The sequence below is a fragment of the Cavia porcellus genome, unplaced genomic scaffold, assembly GCF_034190915.1.
Source record: "Cavia porcellus strain 051 isolate PalLab524CR breed Dunkin Hartley unplaced genomic scaffold, mCavPor4.1 scaffold_9, whole genome shotgun sequence".
Taxonomy (NCBI): domain Eukaryota; kingdom Metazoa; phylum Chordata; class Mammalia; order Rodentia; family Caviidae; genus Cavia; species Cavia porcellus.
In genome coordinates, this window is record NW_026947492.1 from 61,662,177 (window position 1) to 61,684,296 (window position 22,120).

General features: G+C 37.4%; 1 protein-coding gene and 1 non-coding gene across 4 annotated transcripts in view; one reads left to right on the forward strand and one right to left on the reverse strand.

The window, feature by feature from the left end:
- The window catches only part of Fam168a (family with sequence similarity 168 member A), a 203,461-nt gene that overhangs the window by 99,101 nt on the left and 82,240 nt on the right, over positions 1-22,120 (forward strand). For 2 of the 3 annotated variants that reach the window (XM_013145324.3, XM_013145322.3), the window contains exon 2: positions 18,021-18,106. In XM_013145324.3, the coding sequence (XP_013000778.1) occupies positions 18,037-18,106 (70 nt within the window). In that variant the 5' untranslated portion in view covers positions 18,021-18,036. Of the gene's footprint in view, positions 1-14,266; positions 14,352-18,020; positions 18,107-22,120 lie in introns of all 3 variants that reach the window. The other variant, XM_003463453.5, reaches the window with a different exon arrangement.
- On the reverse strand, positions 99-235 carry LOC111755102 (small nucleolar RNA SNORA2/SNORA34 family). Its single transcript, XR_002789689.1, has one exon. It is a non-coding gene; the product is annotated as a small nucleolar RNA SNORA2/SNORA34 family (small nucleolar RNA).

Genomic DNA, 22,120 nt, shown 5'->3' on the forward strand with positions numbered 1-22,120 from the left:
TGGTGCAGTCCCAGTAAAAGCCAGTGGCTCCCATCCTAGGCTGCCACAGCCTGCCACACACAGCTGCTCACAAGGGAAGTGGGGGAGGGGTTGCTTCAAGCTGTTTCTTTCTAATGAATTGACCATTTCACTGCCCAAGTTTTGAAATGGCCAACAGATCATAGAATGACATGTCTTTAGGCTCCTGCTTGAAACCAACAGTGTCAGGAAGCTGCCGGCCTTGATTCAGAGCCAATACTTGTGTGTTAATATGTTGGATACATAACTTGTAGGTCTCTGAGACTTTTTTTAAATTTTTTTTGTTTTCCTTTAAGATTACATATTTTTTTCAAGCTGCTGCTTCTTTTTTTTTTTTTTTTTTTTTTTGAAGAGAATAAAACCCAATGAAACACAACAAAATGGGATCAGTCAAAACAAAAGGATGGACATAGTACTTGACTTAAAACCAAAATACAAGGTGATCAACAGTGGTTACCATAATGCCTCTTGTTACCTTCAAGAGAATTTCCCATATCATCAGGCATAATAAAATTGAACAAAACAGTACAGAACAGAATCAATAAAACTGAAGCATTGGAGACATTATAGGACTTCAAAAGGTAATAGTCAGACCAGAATGGGTGTCATAGTTAATCTCATTGTCTTCAGAGTAGTTGCCTGTACCCTCAGACTTAATACTATCAAACAAAACAGATTCGAATAAAATCAGTCAAAACAAGACAATGATCAGACAAAACAGATTCAAATAAAATCAGTCACAACAAGACAGTGAAAGCAATACAGGGCTTCAAATTAAGCTAATAGGAAATAAAAATGGCTACCATAGTATATCCTGCTATCGTTGGAATAACTGTCCATGCCATCAAATCTAGTACCCGTAGTCAAACTGGAACAGAATAAAACCAGACTAAACAGAGCGATGAAAACAATATGGGGTTCAAATCATGATACAAAATTAACAATGGCCACTGCCTTCCTTTTTTAGACAATTCTTCCGCTTTCACTTTCACAAGGTGCATTGTACATTTTGTATCTCACTAACTCCTTTAGTTCTTAGATTAGGGAGCAGCCTGCTATTCACCTAAGTGATTCTGAACCTTTTTACCCCTGAGCATGATCTCAAGTTGTATCCATTTACCTACAAGAGCCTTAAGGTTTTCTTTCTTTATAGTTGAGTAGTTTTCCATGGTATAAAAGTGTAATGGCTTTCTAGCCAATCTGCAGCTGATGGGAAGGCTACCCCCACTTTTATCTGGTTTCCTGTCACACAGAGCATTGTTTACTCATCTTTGATTTTCAGTCTATAAATCCTCTTTTGGATTAATTGTATTGCTTATATAGAGCATATTTATAGACCCTATCTCCTGATCCACTCTGCCTGTGTTTCTTTTTATTGGTGAATTGAGGCCATCCATATTAGTGATTATGGCCATCCTTCTCTGCCTTATCTCTGCCATTGTTTGTCTACTTTTCCCCTTCATTCCAATGTCTGCCCCATTCAGCCAGCCCCCTCTGCCGCTGTTCCTGAAACTGTAGTCTTTTTTTCTCTCTCTAGAATGTCCTTCAGTATTTTTTGTAGGGTTGGTTTGGTGGTCATGAACTCCCACAGTTCCTCTTTGTCATGGAAGAATCTTCTTTCTCTATTAATTTTGAGAGATAGTTTTTCAGGGTACATCAATCTGGGTTGGAGGTTATTTTCTTTCAGGACTTGGAATACTTCACTTCAAGCTCTTCTTGATTTGATGGTTTGTGTTAAAAAGTCTGTTGTGATTCTGATGGGTTTTCCTTTACAAGTGATCTGTTTCTTTTCTGTGACAGCTTTTAATATTGTGTTCTTGTGTTGAATTTCTGTGATCTTGGTTATTATATGTCAGGGTATAGATGTATTTTGGTTATAACTGGCTGGAGTTCTGTATGCCTCACTTATCTGAATATCATTTCCTTTTCCTATGCTTGGGAAGTTTTCTTTATTTCTGTAAATAGCCTTTGTATTTCATTTGTGTTTACTCCTGCTTCTTCACTCACATTTTTTATTCTTACATTGTAGATCCTCTTGTCATCTTCTAGCCTTTGTGTTGTTACTTGCTGGTTCCTTGTTAGTTTTAAGAGATCTTTCCTTTTGCCATCACAAGTTGCAAATCTGTCTTCAAGGTTTGATAGTCTATCTTTGTTTCTTTCAAGCAGTTTTTCCAGCTTTCAATGGAATTTTTAATTTCCTGGTAATCTCTTTGAATCTGTTTCATGTATTCTAAATTTTTTTATATTCTTCATTGAAGGTTTCCTTCCTTTCCTGTGTCCTCCATTATTCCATCTGTGTCTCCTTTAGAGGTGCTTGCATTTCTTGTATTATTTTTCTTATATCTTTCTTTACTTGTATTAGTATTTCTGTTTTAAGTTCTTTTATAGTTTCACAAAGTTGTTTTTTTATGTCAGGTGCTGTTACTTCAGAAACTGCAGGTGTGTCTTCTGTGTTTACCTCTCCTGGACCAGTACTGCTTGGGTTGGAGGCCAGAGACTACCTTTTGTTTCTTCTTCTTGTCATGTTCCTGGTTTCTTCCAGACAAGTGGGTAGTGGGTACTGGCACTTCCTGTATTGGTTGTAATTACTCTGAAGTGTCCTGGCTAGGGATTCCTGTTTGCTGCTTTCCCCAATCTGCTGGTGACTACTGGAGGATAAGCAGGGGTGGGGCAGGCTGGTCCCACCCTTCCGTGCTGGTTAACCACAGGGAGTCTTCACCACAGTAGTGTGTGCCATGTGGGTGGGATTGGTTAGGGATAGCATTAGGGAAACCTCTGTGGTAGCTGTTCGACCGTGCACTGGGGCAAGACTCAGTCCAAGCAATTTCTACCAGTCTGTTTTGTGCTAGGAGTGGGCTGAATGAAGCTGGCTACAGTTCTGTTTCTGGACTCATCCTGCCCAACTCCAAAATGGCACCCAGCTAATCACCCACTCCCGCGGGAGTACTGAGTCCCCCACACTCACCGCTGGCCAGTGTAGTTTTTCGGTCTGCTGCTCCCTCCACCACTGTGTCTCCCCGTCAAGGCCTTTGGGCTTGGCAGCCACCCATTTCACTATGACTGTGCGTCTCCAGATTCCAGTGGCGCTTCTCACACAGTGGGACCAACCCCAGTGAAGGTGTCTATGGCTACTGCCTTCTAAGTTTTCCTTTTCTTTTAATTCTCTCTGTGGGCTTCTATTCTCACTTTAGTTTCTTCCTGGGTTGAGGGGACCCATTTCTTTTCTCTTCTCCAGAATGCTATATTCCAGCATCTGGGCTGTTTCTCTCTGAGAGACTATTTACTCTGATGCTTACTGTTCTGCCATTTTTCCAGAATCTCAAAATTCAAAATTACATATTATATATTGATCTCTCTTCAGTAATTCTTCTGTCAGCTCATATTTGCTGTTGAGCCTTTCTTGAATATTTCATTTCATTTTTTTCAAATTCATTTTATTTCAAAGACAAAAAACCCCAAAATTTCAAAACTTGTCAATCAGGAGGCAACAATGGTACATACATTACACATTTTCATCTCCAAATCATTTACCCAGAGCACAAGACATCTGTATTCAGTTGTGCAAAATATACTAGCACAAATATTTCTCTTCAGTGGACTTAGAAAAATCAGTAGTATAGCTATCTTAACTATTTATAGATATAGATATACATATGTTGTTTCTTTCCACTTCTCACATTAGTGAGACAGTATAAAATTTACACATGTGTGTCTGATTTATTTCATTTATGAGTACAGTCTCAAGTTGAATCCATTTACCTATAAAAGCCTCCGGTTTATCCTTCTTTATGACTGAGTAGTATTCCCTTATAGTAAAAACACCACATCTTTTAATCCATTTCTCAGTCAGTGAGCATCTAGGTTGTTTCCAAGATCTGGCTATTACAAATTGTGCTGCAATAAACATGGATGCACATATATCACTGTGGTATGATGTTTTAAATTCTTTTGGGAAAATACCCAGAAGGGGAATAGCTGGGTTGAATGGGACCTCTAGTCCTAGTTTTTTGAGGAATCTCTACATTGATTTCCACAGTGGTTTTACCAGTCTATACTCCCACTAATAATGGAAAAGATTTCCTTTTTCCTCACAGTCTCTCCAGCATTTGTTGTTGATGATTTCTTGATGAGTGAATGTTGCATTTTAGAATACAATTTCAGTTTAATTCTTTTTACTTCTTATAATTTCTGTTTTTTGATATTTTGTATTTGATGAATCATTATTATCATATGTTGCTTCAATCCTTTAAGTATGGTTTTCTTTAACTCTTTTTAGATTTGTAATTGCCTTAAAAGTCTTTATCTGGTGATTTCAATATTTGGATTTCCTAGAAGATAAAATCTGTTGTTTCCTATTTTTAATTTCTCATAAATGGGAAACATTCTATTTTTTGCATATTTCATGATTTGTTGTTGAAGAATATATATGTTTTGATTTTATGTATTTATTTTTAGTTTTTCTGAGACAGGATCTTGCAGTGTAGTCTTGGGTGAGTTTGAACTCATTATGTAGCCCAGCTTTGCCCTAAACTTGTGGCTATCCACCTACTTTGGCCTCTCAAGTGCTGGGATTATAGCCCAGCACCATCACCCCCAGTTTGAAGGGTATTTTAAATAATATATTGTAGGGTAATAATAATATATTGTAGGGTAAATAATATATTGTAGGGTAAATAATAAATTGTATAATAAATAATATGTTGTAGGGTAAATAATATATTGTAAGGGTATTTTAAATAATATATTGTAGCAGCTTTTGATTCAGACACCTTCTCCACTCACATGCATACACTTTACATGTGTGAAGAGGGTGTTCTTTCTGGGTTTTTGTTCAGCAACTTATTTAGGTGCTTTACTGTAGAGTACATGTGACTCTGGTCATATTTCTTAAAAATTCTTGTTTCAATTTTCAAACTTGGCTTGGGTTGGCATAGATTAATGACCAACCAATGGTTGGTCAGGGGGTATACTTAAACATCAGTTTGGAAAACTTCTGCCCCTTACGGATAGATCTGTGCCTTGGGGAGTGCATTCAGGTTTAGGCAATTTAAACTGTCTGCTCTAGCTTTTAGCTTTGATAAATACAAGACTTTAAATTTATCCAAGGTCAACAGATAGTAAGACTCCTCTATCTCTAGTGTCTCTAACTTACCAAGACTCATTGGGCTATTTTGTTCCCCAGAACTCCATTCTAAATTTGTGGGTTACCTCAGGTCTCTTGGCAGCCCCAAAGAGCATTATGGCCTCACTGCAGTAGTGGCCTTTGTAAATTATTTGCTATTGTTTCACAGTGTTTCACTATTGATTTTGACCATGACTCTGCATGTGAGATTCTCTATTCTTATTTTCAAATTAATCAAGCCATCTCTGGTAGCAATGGTCCTCTTGGCCTGGCCTGGCCTGGTCTGGTTTGGTCTGGTCGAATTAATCCCAGAGAGCTGGGGAGCTAGAGAATAAGGGTAAACCCAGGCTAACATTCCATAGACCCTCACCATTCTTAATGTAGTTTAGCAGTTTTTTACTGAATAACATTTTTGGTGTATACCTTTCATTAATTTTCAGAGGCCTGAATGATAGCATATAGGTATAGTCCCAGCTACTTAGAAGATTGAGGCAGGAAGAGCCCTGAAGCCAACGAGTTTAAGTCAGCCTTTTGGCTTCATAGTGACATCCCACATTTAAACAAGAAAACAACAAACAAACAAAAATTCAAAGAGGTTGAATGCCTGTGGTCCTAGCTACTTTGGAGCCTAAGGCAAGATTAGTTGAGCCCAGAAGTTTGAAACCAGAGTGTACAGCATAACAAGACCCTATTTCAGGAAAAAAGAAGGAAGTTAAGGTAGCAGGTATACCTCATTGTTTGGATTCTGGCTTAGGATACGTAAGTCCCTGGGTTTGATCCCGTGTGTGTGTGTGTGTGTGTGTGTGTGTGTGTGTGTGTGTGTCTGTGTGTATGTAGGGGTGGTGGTGGTGGTGGTGGAGGAGGAGTTTAAGACCACTGGATATGTCGTTATAGGGGTTGGGGCTAGCTCAATGGTAGAACACTTGCCTAGTATGCACTAGGCTCTAAGTTTGAACCCAACACTATTAAAAAAAAATCAGGGGCCTGAAATAGTTGTTTTTGATCATTTTGTCTAGTTTTAATTTTGCTTTCTGTGGGAGAGTTTGATGAACACCACGACTGTTCCAGAAGTTTTGCCTCCTTTCGTTATTTTAGTAGCATCTTTATTTTTATTTAACTTTGAAACTTTTCCAGCTATACCATAACCCCCTTGGGGCAGACACTTTCTCCTTTCCTGCAGTATCCATCCCAAAAGGCATTAAGCATTAAGCCTTTCTATTCTTTAGTTGTCAAATGAAACTAATAATCTTTCCATTGCTTATTTCAAAGGATCAAGAGATATCAGTTAAGGTCTCATTTTAAATAAGAAAGTACTTTTAAATAGTAAAAGTCTGAAAATTCTAATGTATTTTGTAAACCAAAACAATTAATTTTAAGGACTACAACCTACTATGCAAATGATATTTCCAAGTATTCATCCTTAATCCTTGGGCTTTTCTTCTTAATATTTTTTGACCATAAATTTCACTGCTGTTTTAAAAGAATTAATCTAGGTATTTTGAGGGCAGTAGCAAGCTACTTGCAGAGTAGTAGGGAGCAGTCTTAAGAGTGAAAACCAGCTTTATCAAGAGAGAAGTCTTTAATACGTCTGTTTTCACTCTCACACACCATGCTACTGCTGGACTCCCCATTGCTTGTTCAGTCCAAGTGAGCTCCCAGTAGAGACTTCTCTGAAAAGTAGTTACTGGCGGATGTGGCACCGTTGGCTGGGCTATGCCAAGAAGTGCCAAGCACCTTAAAGCTTTTGCCAGAGTTGTCTTTGGTGAAGCATAAGGGATAGTTTATTGTTTATTCAGCTACTGTCTTTATTTAGGGTAGCTGAGCATGTGAGACTAAGTGCTGTGTATTGAGGATATAAGACAAAAGAAACAGAATCCTCATTTTGCAATTTACTCTATAATGAGGGAAATAATAAGTGAGAAAATATAGGTGATAGTGTTGCTATGGTATAAATCCCCTTCAAAACTTAGGTTGAGATCTAATTGCCAATGTATACTGGCAAGTGAGACTTCTTAGAAAGTGATACTTAACAAGTGAGTTTTGAAGAAGGGGCTTTGAGGAAGGGGTTCTCTCCCTTGCCTTTTTGTCAGGCAGTGAGGCAGCAAGAAAGCTGTTGCCATCTGCTGGCCCTCTGTCTTGGACTTCCCAAAACTGTGAGAAGGAGATTTCTGTTCAATATGAATTACCCGATGTCAGGTATTCTGGTTTTTTTTTTTTTTTTTTTTTTTTTTCCAGTACCGGGGATTGAACTCATGACCTGACGCTTGCCAGGTAGGCGCTTATGCCGCTGAGCTAAATCCCCAACCCCAGGTATTCTGTTTTAATAGCACAAAATAGGGTAAGACAAATTATCAATTAGAAAAATAAAGTAAAATGAAAGGAAGAGTAACACTGGGTAGAGGAACTATTTTATATAAGTTAAAGAAGGCATTTCTGATAAGGTGACATTTGAGCAGAGCACTGAATGAAATGAAGCATTCCATTTGCATATCCAGAAAAAAAGATATTTAGGTGTGAGAAAGAGCAAACACAAAGATTCTGAAGCAGAAGCATGTGTGATGTGTTCAGGGACCAGCAAGGAGATCGTTGTGGTTGGAGCAGAGGAAATAAAGGGATAGTAGTAGGAGTTGCAGTCAGGTTACAGACATGCAAGGCCAAATCATTTATTTTCTATAAAATGAGAATCTGGCAAAAGTAAAGTATACTTTTTATGATCCAACCCCAGGAAGTGCAAGCAATTCCGTGTTTGACTCTAGAAAGATAGGAGGGCAAGAGTTGCACAGTGGCTACCCATAAGTTAGTTTTTAAAACTGAAATCAGCTCAGATGGATACCATATGGCAGCTAAGATGCTAGGCAGCTGGTAGGAATGGAAGGCAGGCAGGCAGGCAGTGCTTTTATTCTCTTGTAACTATCAGTGTATACTCAGTAGGGACCCAGCAGGTGCCAGGTATTGTAGAGGATGAAAACTGCCTCCGTGATGATGAGATTTATCAGTGTCTAAGGAGAGCACAAGGGCTCCTGAGTTGAAGGAGGGTTGAAGGTCTCTATTCCAGAGCAAAACCCAGTGCTAGGCCAGGAGACAAGGGAGAGTGGAAGAATCATCTATCATAGAGGAAGTAGGTTGGATGTAGTAGTCACTTAGTTACAAGAATTTAGACAAGTCACTTAGTTGGTCTGGATTTAAATTTACCTATTTGTAATATAATAAAAATAATGCCTATTGTGCAAAGTCATTATGACTTTGTAAGACATGTAAGGATTTAATAAGTTTCTAGCACAGTACCTGTCATGTGGTAGGTGTATTGGTTACTTTCTCATCACTGGGATAAGTTATCTGATACTTATAATTTATAGAAGAAAAAGTTTATTTTGCTCACAGTTTTAATGGGTTCAGTCCATAGTTGGTTGGCTCCAAGGCAGAAATGGCACAGTGGAGGATCCTGGTGGAGGAAAGCGCCTACCCCATGGCAGCCAGGAAGCAGAGCTCAAAAAGAGGAGCCAAAGACAAGAATAGATTCTTCCAGGTCACACTCTCAGTGACCCACCTATTCTGACCGGGGGCTACCACCTCCTTAACAGAATATTCAGTTATAAACTGGTTCAACTGATGAGTATTGTATTCCCATGATCTAATCACCTTCCTTCCAAAAGCACCACCTCTGAGTACACATCTTGGGGGATATTTTAGATCTAAACTACCATAGTTAAGTGTAGTAAGTGGTAGCTGATGGTGGTTAAAATAATATTTATAGTAGTATTAGTGATTAATCATTACATAGTATTTATTATGTATCAAATATTATCCTAAACAAAACTCTTGAGCATCTATAATTAATTCCAAATGGAAGTTGTTTTTCACTGTATACCTGCTCCTTACACAGTCCTCATCCTTAATCTAGACTGTTTCAGTAGCATCCTAACTGCCCTGCTTCTCTTACCTTCCTGCCATCTGATTAGCACAATCGTTTGTAATTTATTTTTAAATCCCCAGCCTGGTCAGTAGTCTTAAAGTGAAGTCAAATCGTAACACTATCTCAGAACACTCTACTGGCTTCCTACTGTAATAAGGATCTCCAGAGAGACTGAACCAATATGTATTTTAATACACAAGAAAGAATTTATTAGGGGAATTGGTTGACATAATTATGATATGTAAGGAATCCAGAAGAGGCATTATGCAAGCTGGGGATCCTAGGATGCAGATAAAGTAGCTAGTCCACGGCCAAAAGCCTTAAATCCTGGAGGGCTGATAGTGTTAAATCTTGTACTACAAAGGCCTGTGTGCCTGGAGGTCTGATGCTGAAGATGGTGGAAAAACGTCTGCCCCAAATCTTAGAGAAGGGACTTGTTTACGTTATGTATTTGCTCTCCTGGTAGGCCAGTTGAATGGTACCTGCTTACACTTTTCCAACTGGTCCTCTAAAACACAAATACTAATCTTTTTTTGTAAACTACCCTTCCATATATACTCAAAATAACGTTTTATCAGATTTCTAGCATACCTTAATCCAGTCAAATTGACAACCATCACGCCAGCTTATTAGAATAAAAAGAGTCCCTATATTGACCTTCAAAACCCTGCGTGATTTTTTGCCTTCATTACTTGTCTGAATTTAACTTTCTACTTTTCTTTTTCACTTACTCCACAGATTTACTTCTCAAATATGCTTCCACTTTCGGGCATTTTTATTTGCTGTTTTCTCTACTTGAACAGTGTCTTGTCAGAGTTCTATATGGCTTAGTCTTTCAATTTATTCAGGTCTCTGTTCAGATGTCAGTTACATTTTTTCTAAGAATTGTATTTAAAATTGCAACCCTTAGCCAGCAGTTCAGGTGCATGCCTGTAACCTCAGCACTCAGGACCTAAAGCAGGAGGATGTAGTAAGCCTGAGGCTAGCCTGGGCTTCCTAAGGAGTGCAAGGCCAGATTGCAATACAAAACAAAACCGCTGTTTCAGTCAATCAATCAATCAAAATGAAATGAAAATTGCAACCCCTGTCCTCGGTACTTCCCACACATCCTCAGTAGGTCGCTTTATAGCATTTATTACCATCTGATGTACAGTATAATTCATTTTAAAAAATTCTTCTTTTACTAACCTCTTCCAAGCTAAAATGTAAGCACGGTGTCTTTGTCATCGTTCTTGTTCAGTTCCTCTATCAGGCTTATATGAGAGAAATTATATCTGGGTAAGGATGTTTAAGGTAGTGGTCCTTGAATCATTTGAGTGTCAATAGCTCCTGGTGAATTTAAATCCTTAGATTCCCAAGTCCCAGAAAAGGATCTTGTATTATTATGTAAGGAGATTGCAACTTGTTCCAAATGCTTGTGAAGAGAATAATGCCCTTATCCCTTATGTTTAAGAAAGAATATCAAGTATCATGAATATGTACTGATAAAACAAATAAACTAATTGAAACAAGAACATCAAGGATGGGGTCGGGGATTTAGGTCAGCGGCATAAGCACCTCCCTGGCAAGCCCAAGGTTGTGAGCTCAATCTCCGGTACCAAAAAAAAAAAAAAAAAAAAAATGGTACTTCTCAGTTGGATATAGTGGTGCATGCTTGTAATCCCAGCACTAAGGAGGCTGAGACAGGACGATCACTGCAAGTTTAAGACCAGCCTGGGCTACGTAGAGTTTCAGGCCAGTCTGAACTGCATAGCAAAACGCTGTCTTAAAAAACAAAGCATATCAAGGATGAATTAGACTTGTTCTTTACTTGTCTTCTTTAAAATTATAGCCATTCTAATATGTGTGAAGTGGTGTCTTAAAGTTTTTTCTTTAATTAAGTTTGTTGGTGTATTTTAGATCTACATAATGATCACATTCATCATAAGGAATCTCTACCTGTACGTGATACCATTTGATTTTTTCCCCATCCCCCTACCCTCCTTTTAACCCCTCTTTATTTACAAAAGCTTTGTCTTCATTTATCCTTCTTTTCTTTTCCCTTCCTTTCCTCCTTCCCTCTCCCTAATTCCCCTTTCTTCCTGTTTGAACATTTTCTTCCTGTTTCACAGCATCTTTTATATATCATGGTCCTTATTTACACTTTCGGTTTCTCAGGCCAGAGTAACAGTGCGGTATTTGCATGTGTGTCCTATTTATTTCACTTAAGAGTATTGTCTCAAGCTGGGGTTTTAGCTCAGTGGCTCAAGCGCCTAGTAGAGAAGGGATCCTTTTCCCCACAGCCCCTCCAGCATTTGTTACTGGTTGTTTCTTGACAGTAGCCATTCTTTCTGAAGTGAGATGGAATCTCATAGTTGTTTTATTTTATTTTATTTTTATTTTTTTGGTACCAGGGATCAAACTCATGATCTAGCGCTTGCCGGGCAGGCGCTTATGCTGCTGAGCTAAATCCCCGACCCTCACAGTTGTTTTAATTTACATTTGTAAATGATTAATGATGTTGAACATTTTTTCATATATTTATTTTCTGTTTGTACTTCTTCATCTGAGAAGTGTGTGTTCATTTCAGATGCCCATTTATGGATTTGGATTCATTTCAAATGCCTGTTCAAATTTGGAGGGTATGATTTTTTTTTTTTTAGTTCTTTATATATTTTAGATAGTAATCCTTTGAAGAACAGCTCCCAGAATTTTTTGCACTCTGTGGGTTATCTCTTCACTCTGTTGGTGATTTCTTTTTGCTGTGCAAAAGCTTTTTGGTCTTTTTCATTTTTATCGGTACCAGGGATTGAATTTACGACCGCCTGTTTGCAAGGCAGGTGCTTATGCCACTGAGCTAAATCCCCAGCCCCCTGTGCAGAAGCTTTTTAATATGATGAGATCGCAGTGTTGCTTCTTTGTGATAATTCCTGAGCAGTCAAAGTTTTGTTCATAAGCACTTTGCCTAACCTGAGTCTTCCTATGTCTCTGCCTGTTTTTTCTTCCAGCAGATTTAGTGTTTCTGTTTCAATAGTTAGATCTTTCTGTATCTTTTTTTTTTTTTTTAAAGACACAGTCTTTCTATGTAGTCCAGACTGATGTTGAACTCCTTATGTAACCCAGGCTGGCTTTGCACTCACAGCACTCCTCCTGCCTCAGCCTCATGAGGCTGAGGATTACAGACATGTGCCACTAGGTTCATCTTAATATTTAGGTATTTGACCCAATTTTTATTTTAGTTTAGTGCATGATGAGAGATGGAATAGTTTTAGTCTTTGGCATGTGGAAGACCAGGTTTTCTAGTACTTTTTATTAAAAAGGCTATCTTTCTTGCAGTGAAGTTGTTTGACTCCTTTGTTGAAAAAAGTCAGTTTTTCTAGCATCATTTACTAAAGAGGATATCTTTCTTCTAGTGAAAGTATTTGGCCCCTTTGGTCAAAGATAAGGTGACTGAGTGTGTTTGGAGTTGTTTCTGTGTGGTTTTATCTGTTTCATTGAATCTTGGGTCTGGTTTTTCCAGTGCCATACTGTTTTTATCATGGTAGCTTTGTAGTATAATTTAAAGTAAGGAATTGTGATACAAAGGAATTGCCTTTGTTGCCCAGAAAAAATTATTTTTGGTATTCTAGATCTCTTCTGGTTCCAAATGAATTCTGGATTGTTTTCTCAAATTTTGTGAGGTATACTGCTAGTGTTTTGACTGAGTTTGCATTAAATCTGTTTAACAATTTTGGGATTTTTCACTTTAAATGATGGACATTTTCACTATGTTGGTTTTTCCTTCCCTAGATGTTTCTTTCCCTAGAGCAAGGGATATCTCCATTTTCTGTTATTCTCTTGGAACTTACTTTTCAGAGTATATAGTTTTTAATGTAAAGATCTTTTACTTCCGACTGGGGATTCAGCTCAGTGTCATCAGTTCAATTCCTGGTACAAAAAATAAATAAAAAATCTTTTACTTCCTATTTTGATTCCTAAGTACTTCATTTTTATTTTTGTCTTTTTCCTTTTTATCGGTACCGGGGATCGAACTCATGACTGCCTGCTTGCAAGGCAGGTGCTTATGCCGCTGAGCTAAATCCCTAGCCCCCTAAGTACTTCATTTTAAAAATGCTATTGAGAAAGGTGTGGTTTCACTAATTCTCAGTACATTTGTTACTTGTGTCGAGGAGTGCTATTGACTTTGTATTCAGTTACATGAATGAATTTGCTTATTAAATCTAGAATGTTTTGGTCGAGTTTTCGGGTGTTCTATGTAGAGTATCATGTCATTTGCAAATAATAATAATATAACTTTTTTCCTTTCCGATCTTTAGTCCTTTTATTTCTTTCCCTTGTCTAATTGCTCTGGTTAATGTTTTCAGAACCGTATTGAATAGAAGTGGTGGTAGTGCACATCTCTGTCTTGTTCCTGATTTTACAGTGAAAGTTTTCAGTTTTTGACCATTTAGTATGATGTTTTGATTTACATCTTTTCAACGTTTATTTTCCATTTGTGTATGTTCTTAGGAGAAATGTCTATTCAAATCTTTTACTCATTTTTAATTGGACTTTTTTATTATTGAGCAATAAAGGTTTTTTATGTTCTAAATACAAATCCCATATCAAGTGTGTGATCTGAATATATTTTCTCTCATTCTGTGGTTTTTTTTCACTTGATGGCATCTTTTAAAGAGAAGAGCTTTTGTTTAGATGACTATACAATTTATCTTTCTTTTCTTTTGGTCTTTTGTACTATTGATACTTTATGTAAGAAATCATTGCCAGATCCAAGGTTGTGAAGCCTTATTTCTGTTTCCCCCTCATTCTTCTAACAGTTTTATATTTTTAGTTCTGACAATTAAATCTTTGACCTTTTTTAGGTGCTACTCTTAACTCTGCTCCTGGCTTGCTTTATGACCTTGAACTGTTCATTTGCTTTTGTTCAGTTTCACGTTTTCATTTGTAAAATGAGTTGTGCTTACTTCCAGTTCTAAAATTCTCTTATCTTGTACTTGAGCAAGTGGTAAAATTAATGTGAAGCACTTTGAGAAATACAAAAAAGTTTCCAAATGTGATTAAACATTATTTTTGTTAAAACTATGACTGAGAGATACACAAATAATATTGAAATACTGTTTTTCTGAATGAAAGGTAACATGCAACTATTTATGTTAATTTAAATTAAATAAAAATGAAAATTGACTTCCTCAGCTGCACTAACACAAATATTACTCCCCCCTCTTTTTTGACAGTGCTGGAGCTCAAACTTAGGGCCTTCCACTCTACTGCCATTGAACATTATACCAGCTATCATTAAAATATTCCTATCATTATAAAGTAAGTATCTAGAAAAAGATGAAGGAAGATGTAGGAAATGTGCAATTTGGTAGATTTTTATGATTATGCTTTTCCTCAGTAATTCATATTGGTAGATTTTTATAATTATTATGCTTTTTCTCAATAATTCATATTAATCTTAACTGAAATTTAAAGAAACATATATATATATATACACACCTTACAGCCTTAGACACAGTCTTACAACAACAGAAAGTAAATCAGTTGTTACTGGAAGCTGGGAGTAAGAGACATAGTATTAACTATAAACATATAAGAGAGCCAGGGATTTAGCTCAGCAGTATAAGTGCCTGCCTGGCAAGTGTGAGGTCATGAGTTTGATCCCTGGCACCAAAACAAAACAAAAAAAACATGCAAGAGAACTTTTAGGAGTGGTAAAAATACTCCATCTAAATTATGGAATTGTTGTTATTTGTACAACGGAATATATTTTTCCAGCTCATAGAACTGTATGCCTTTATAAAAGGGCACATTTTATTGTGTATAGATGATACCACAGTAAATTTATCATAAAAAATACCTTTACAAAGTTTTGTTACTGTTTTTTCGATTCTGAGGATAGAGGAAACTAAAGCTCAGAAAGGTTAAGGGGGAGAGAAAGAAAAAGAGACAGAGACCAAAACCAGTAGGCAGGGAGGCAGGCAGGCAGAAAAAAGGAGGTCAGGAACCCTCACGGTTGGTATATGGCATTTCTAGGATTTGAACTTAAATCTGCCTGACTGTGGAACTCTTGACCTCTCTATGGATATTTAGCCAGTCCCTGAAACTATAAACAGTGTATAGATTCTGTTGTAAAAAAGTTGATCTTCCTTTGGAAGCTGGGAACTCTGTGTGCCCTATCATAGTCTTATTCCAGATTTCTGACCCCGACCAGGTCTCATTTGTGATAGTCATTAGTTGGAATTGGAATTGATGTATTGTAGAGGTCTGCCCCAGGCATGGACTCCTCCTGTTTCAGTGGCCCTTATTTTGGAGCAGCAGGAAACCAGTTTCAGAGCTGATGAACTTCTTTGATTATGAAAAGCAATTTCATATTTTGTTCAATCAGCAATACAGGGTATCTTCTCAGTAGGAGAGTGCTCAGTTGTTTACAGGGCCAGCTGTGGTTTGTAGCACTTAGTTTATTTTATGCTGCCCTAACAGAACATCACAGACTCGGCAATTTTCAACAATTTATTGAGCTTATTGGGCTGGGGATTTAGCTCAGCGGCATAAGCATCTGTCTTGCAAGCAGGTGGTGGTGAGTTCGATCCTCGGTACCATTTAAAAAAGAAAGAGAAGGTAAACAATTTATTGGTGCACAGTTTGGAGGTTGGGAAGTTCATTATTAATGTGCCAACAACCAGCAGGGCCTTCTTGTATCATCCAGTGGCGGAAGAACCTAAGGGCAAAAAGAGGGTAAATGAGAGCAAAAAGGGGCCAAACTTCCTTTATACAAGGCACATTCCCAGAGAATTGTGTTAATCCATTCATGAGAGCAGGTCCTTCACTACCTAGTCATTTCTTAAAGGTCTCATCGCTTAATAACTGTTATAATGGCCATTAAACTTTTTAATCATGTGTTTTGGTGGATACATCCAAACCACAGCATCAGTTTAACAATCCTGTTTACATTGCCATAGTAGGCAGAGAACTGGTTGGATAGAAGAGACTCCCCAAAGTGGGTGAATTGTATAAAGAATGTGTTGTCCTTTTATCAGCACCACTGACACAGCATCATTGCTTATGTTCATACATCACTTTACAGTTTTCCAACTTACTTTAACATCTGTGATCTCTCTGTTCTTTTTTTTTTTAAATCCATTTTATTTCAATGAAAAAAAAAGGAAAGGAAAAAATAAAATTTGAAAACATGTCAATCAGGGGCAACAATGGTACATACATTGCACATCGTTGTCCCCAAATCATTCACTCTTTTCTTTTCTTTCCTTTTTCTTTTTTTGTCTTTTTGAGACAGGATCTCACTAAGCAGTTCAGACTGGCGTTGAGCTCGCTTAATAGCCCAGGCTGGTGTTAAACTTGCAAGGATCCTACTGCTGCAACCTCCTGAGTGCCGGGGTTACAGGCGTGCCCCTCCACACCCAGCTAGCTCTTAATTTTCAACTCTGGTTGTAAGAATATTTTTCCCGAATTGAATAGAAATACATATGCCTTCTTGAACTATTATCCTAAAGTGTAGTTACAGTTTTTAGACTGGCAGTACTTTTATGTAGCCTCTTTACAGGGGGTAGTTTGCCTGGGCTGCACATTGAGTAAATTTCAGGAAGTTAGCTTCAAAAGTTGTTGGGTAGTATTTTTCCTTTTGCTTATCTGATGACACTAGCCTCCTCTCTTTGGAAACAAATTCTTTTTCCACCTCTTTTTTGAGAACTGTGGACAGACTAATGAATCTCAGAATAATTGTCAAGCCAGCTGTTCATTCCCTGCCTTCAACATTTGACTTATTTCCTATCCTGAGGTGCTACCAAAGAAGTTAATGACCTAAAAAATTGCTGATCTATCATGTAAACCTACTTAAGAGGGAATTATTTGATTTTTATGAAGTGTAAATAATACATTTGGAGACACATTTTCAAACATGTCAGCCTATGTGCAAGAAATGGCTCCCTAAACAAAGTGGGACACATTGGCTGGGTAATAGAACTTAATGATAGATTTTCCATTAATCAGAATGGAGAATGTGCTTCATTAAGATAATTAACAGTGTACTTGTGCAGGTGATACTACACACAAATTTCCAAGCTTCTGTGACTCGAATAAGTTTGAAGAGATCCTGACAATGTTTCCTTATTTGCATTATAATATTCAGCGGCAGTAAATCCTCCTTTTTTCTTTAGAGCTGCTAGTAATTGGTATCTTGCCCTCTGCAGTTACGAATGGTTGGTAAGATACTTGCTGCTCTTCCTTTCAGCAAGCTGTGTGCCCCCTTACCAGGCTCTGAGGCTCCCATAGCAAACCATGAAGCCTATCATTTTCCAGCTCTTTTTTTTTCTTTTTTTTCTTTTACCGGTACCAGGGATCAAACTCACAACCACGTGCTTGCAAGGCAGGCACTTATGCTGCTGAGCTAAATCCCCATTCCCCATTTTCCAGCTCTTGTACTGGCATCATTAGAATTAGAAAGGATCTCAGAGATTCATTTTACATCAGGACTAAAAAGAAACATGACTTGACCAATGCCATACTAATGGCAGAGTTATATGTGGGATATGAGACTAACAATGAACTGAGAGCCTCGGTTAACATTTAGCAAGTTATATCACTTCTCTATCTTTGTCTGTTAAATGGGAAAAGTATCTAACATAGATATTTTGGTAGTTACCTTTTTACTACGCTACAATGCTTTGCTTTCCATATAAACTGAAAATTTTAAAGGAGAAGTTGGCCATGTGTGGTGGCATATGCGTATAATCCCAGCACTCTGGCAGTCCAAGACAGGAGGATTGAAAATTCAAGCCCAGCCTGGGCAATTCAGTGACTGAGACCTTGTCTCAAAATAAAGAATTAAGGGTTGGGGGTGTTCCTGGGAATGCAGTTTGTGCAAATACCCTGAATTCAATCCTTAATCACTCCCCACCAAGAAGAAGCAACTGATGTCAAAGAGAATTAGCAATCAGTAATCAATGCTGGTTTTTGTCTTTTCTGTAGGATCCTGTCTTCCACAATGAACCCTGTTTACAGCCCCGTGCAGCCTGGGGCTCCTTATGGCAACCCTAAGAACATGGCCTACACGGGTGAGTGATACGAGAATGGGTCTTATTTGAGAACTAGTAGTTAAGGACATTATCACATAATTTGCTGAGTAACTTTCAGTATCTAAAAGTTCTTATAAAGCTTGACCTTTGAGAAGGTATGTCTGAGGCTCAATAGTGATGGAAGTGTCATTCTTGACAAAGGATCACTGAGTTGTCATCGGGGTGAAGGATGTAAAGTAATACCTCCTGAGTGTCTTTTATGGAACTGGCCTACCTGGGGCACTTGTATGTACATTATTTTACCTTAATCTTACAGCACATTAGATATGGTGTAGCTTATTATTACTGTTCCTAGATTAGAAAATCATAGTAAGAAGCCATAAAACATAACAAAATTAGACACTGAACCCAGGTTAAATGATTCCAAAGGCTGATATTTTTTCTGAAGTACCTACCAAGCTGTTTTTTCTTCTTTTTCTCCTATTCTTTATTTTTTTCTCTTTTCTCCAATGATACTGAAGGATTAACCCCAAGGCCTTGTTTATACCAGGCAAGTGATTCACTACTAAGACATATCCACAACCCTTTAAAAACTAAAAATTTAAGTTCCCTGGGCTGGCTTCAACCTTGTAATCAGTCTGCCTCAATCTCTTAAGTAGCTAGAAATACAGACATGGGATTACTTCTGTGCCCCTGTATATGTTGCTCCTTTGTCTGGAATGACATCATATTCTGACTATTCCTTAAAAAAAAATCACTATTCCTTAAAAACTCAACCATAGGGGTTGGAGATTTAGCTCAGCGGCATAAGCGCCTGCCTTGCAAGCGTGTGGTTGTGAGTTCCATCCCTGGTACCAGTAAAAATACCAAAAAAAAAAAAAAAAAAAAAAAAAAAAAAAAATCTCAACTCTAATTCAGTGCTTTTCTAACAAACTTCCTTTCCCTTATTTGACTTTAAGCAAATTTTCTAAACTTCCAGAGCCTTGATGTTCTCATGTATAAAGTGGGTGCAAATGAATTATCCTATTTCACAGAGCTGGTACAAAGATTACTTGAGCTAGTAAAAGGGGACTCAGTGTATAAAGCCTTTCACAAAGTACTTAATAGTCATTATTTACAAACAAAAACGGTAAATCAAGTTTGACCTAACACTATAAAAAATGGCATATGAAGTTAAGAAGGTATGATCATAGTTGAACATATAACTTAAGTGGTAGAACACGTGGTTAGCAGGCACCGAGGCGCTGGGTTTGATCCCCAGCACACACACACAAAAAAGGATGGTCAACTTTTGATCATGCAGGAACAATTAATATTTGAGCTTATTTAAAGTAAAATACAGAAGAGAAGTGGTAAAGGAGAATCAAAAAATAGATTGAGGTCTTAATTGGCAGGTTTGGAGTTGACGGATGGAAGAGTTTTGTCTCAGAAGACTTGTTGACAGTTAAATAGAAGCTGTGGAGTATACCTTTCTCCTTAAGCTGTTGGCACTTTAATATGTATGCCTTTTAGCCTCTTCAGACTGAGTGAAAGGATGTCTCAGAGGATCTGTGTCTGATTGCTTCCAAACTTTGTTCAATGAGAACACTAGGAGTGTGTTTCAGAGAATCCTGAAAAATTTGACCTGATTTTTAAAAAGTACTATGTACTATTTTTATATAACATGTATATATGTTTAATGACTAGTGCATTAAGAATGCATATTAAGTTTATAAATGACTGCTGTAATTTGCAACTGGTTTTGTTTTGTTCTTTGGTGTGCATGCTAGGCGAATGCCCTACCAATGAGCTAGCTACACCCTCAGTCCTAGCTGCTTATGTTTCAAAATCAGTATTGTCCCAATGCTATACAACCAAAACAACATTTTGAAATATATTGGACATTGAGTCTGGTATGACTGTAGCTTTTGTTCTTAAATTGTGCATATTTGTGTTTATTACAACAGCTTCATTGTCCTTATTAAATATTTTGTTTGAATTTCTTTTGCATATTTATTCTAATAAAATTAATTCTCATAACCAGAACCCTTGAGGCAGTATCCCACCTTAGGGAGCTTCTTGCTGCTTTTCCCTTTCCCAGTTCAGAGTGTTTCCAGCAATTTTAAGTTCTTTTGCCAGAAAGGATTGAACTGCTTTGGCAGATAGAACCCCTGGGAGTTAGTCCTATGGGCTTTGGTTTCCTGTTTGCTGAGAACCTAGCTGCCTTCGTTTTCACTGAGTTGGTAAGCTTGAGAAAGAAGGAAATAGTTACCTTAAATTATTGATTTTAGGAAAAAAAATGCTGGGCAGCATAATATATTAGAAAGGACAGATTTAGTCTCTGCATGGCTCATATTAGAACTCAGTAATGTGTTTAAGATGAATGAACCAACCAAGTTAAAAAACCTAGTTCTGTTTTATTATTATTTAATAGCTGAGTGACTTTAGACAAGTTGCTTCACATCCCTAAACTTAATTTCTTCTATAAACTATGAACTACTTCATAGGATAGTCATGCAGATTAAATAAGAATGTGTACTCCTTTAGAGGAGGGTGGCTTTTTTGTTGTTCCTGCTAATCACCAAGGAGTATTATCACTCTAGAATTGTATTTACTGTTAACTTCTTTGCTTAAGATTCTAGAACCACATAGGTACTATAAACTCCACACAAGTAATATAAATTCAGACTTTATGGAGGCCAAACTTTCAAATTTGTAGGAAGACTTTTTCTTTTCTAACTTAGTTTTCCTGTCATATATCTGTACTTTGTATCAGTTTCTATTTTTTAGGCTGACAGTACATCTCCTGTATGGTTCCAAATTTATGCATGGGACTTGAGTTCTAAACCTTGGCCTCTCTAGTCCCTGTAGCCTTACCTTCTAAGCTTGATGGCTATAGAAAGCAAGCCCTTTGACTGCCAGGATCCAGACACCTTTCCAGAGCAGCTTGACACCAGCTCACTTAAAGCAAAACCCCATTTTTCAATCCAAGCTTTACTAGCAGAATTATTTGTATAAATTGAAAGTTAGACTACATCACAACAGCGCATAACTGTTCAGACACTTCTCACTGTCCTTTGGGTAAAATCCTGACTCTTAGCTTGTGATATGAGATTTTTTTCTTATGAGCCATGTACATACAGATAGCAGATATCCTCATAGACAGAAAAAAAAAACAAAAAACCTCTTTTTCCCTTGTCTAATTGATTTATAGAAAATACTGTATATTGGAACAATGATATTCAGCATCTGCCAATTGTTTTTTAACTAGTTAGTACAAAAGAATTGTCTTTACATCTCTCCCAGTGCAGTCAATTTTGGACAGCTTCAGTTTGAGTCACAGCTCCTTTGCTAACAAAGTCAGATGTAGAGATTAGAACCTACAGATGACAATGAAGGTAAATTTTTCTTCAAGGGGACTCATTTCCAAGAATAGCCATCACCGAGGTGCAGAACCCCATCCCAGCCTGGCGTACCTCTCTCCCTCACTTGGAACAACACTTGAAGCTCGAAAATACAGGAAAATGACAAAACGAAAGAACAAAATGCAATCTCAGACATCCAGCCCATCCCAAGAAAGCCTAGGAGCCATGTGCATAGAAGAAAATACATGCCACATACCTGAAATAATAGTAACTGAAATAAAGAAGCAATTCTGGGAAGCCTTAAAGGAATTCAAACAAGATATAATCTCTCAGGTAAAAGAAGAAATGATAAAAGAAATGAAGGAGATGCTGAACATATCTAAAGAAGACACAGTTAAAAAATTGGAGAAACTAAACAAAAAGATAGAATCCCTGGATGAACAATATAAGAAACAAACAGAATATATAAAGCAGATGCAAAGAGATATATAAGAAATCAAAAACTCCATTGAAAGTTGTAAAAACCACCTCAATGAATGTGAAGATAGAATTTCAGACCTCGAAGACAAGATTGTAGCCAGTGAACAGGAAAGGAAAGATCTTTTAAAAATAACAAGAAATCAGGAAATAACAATTCAACACCTGCAAGGTGACACAAAGAGGAACAACATAAGGTTGATAGGGAAAAATGAAAAAGAAGGGGACAACA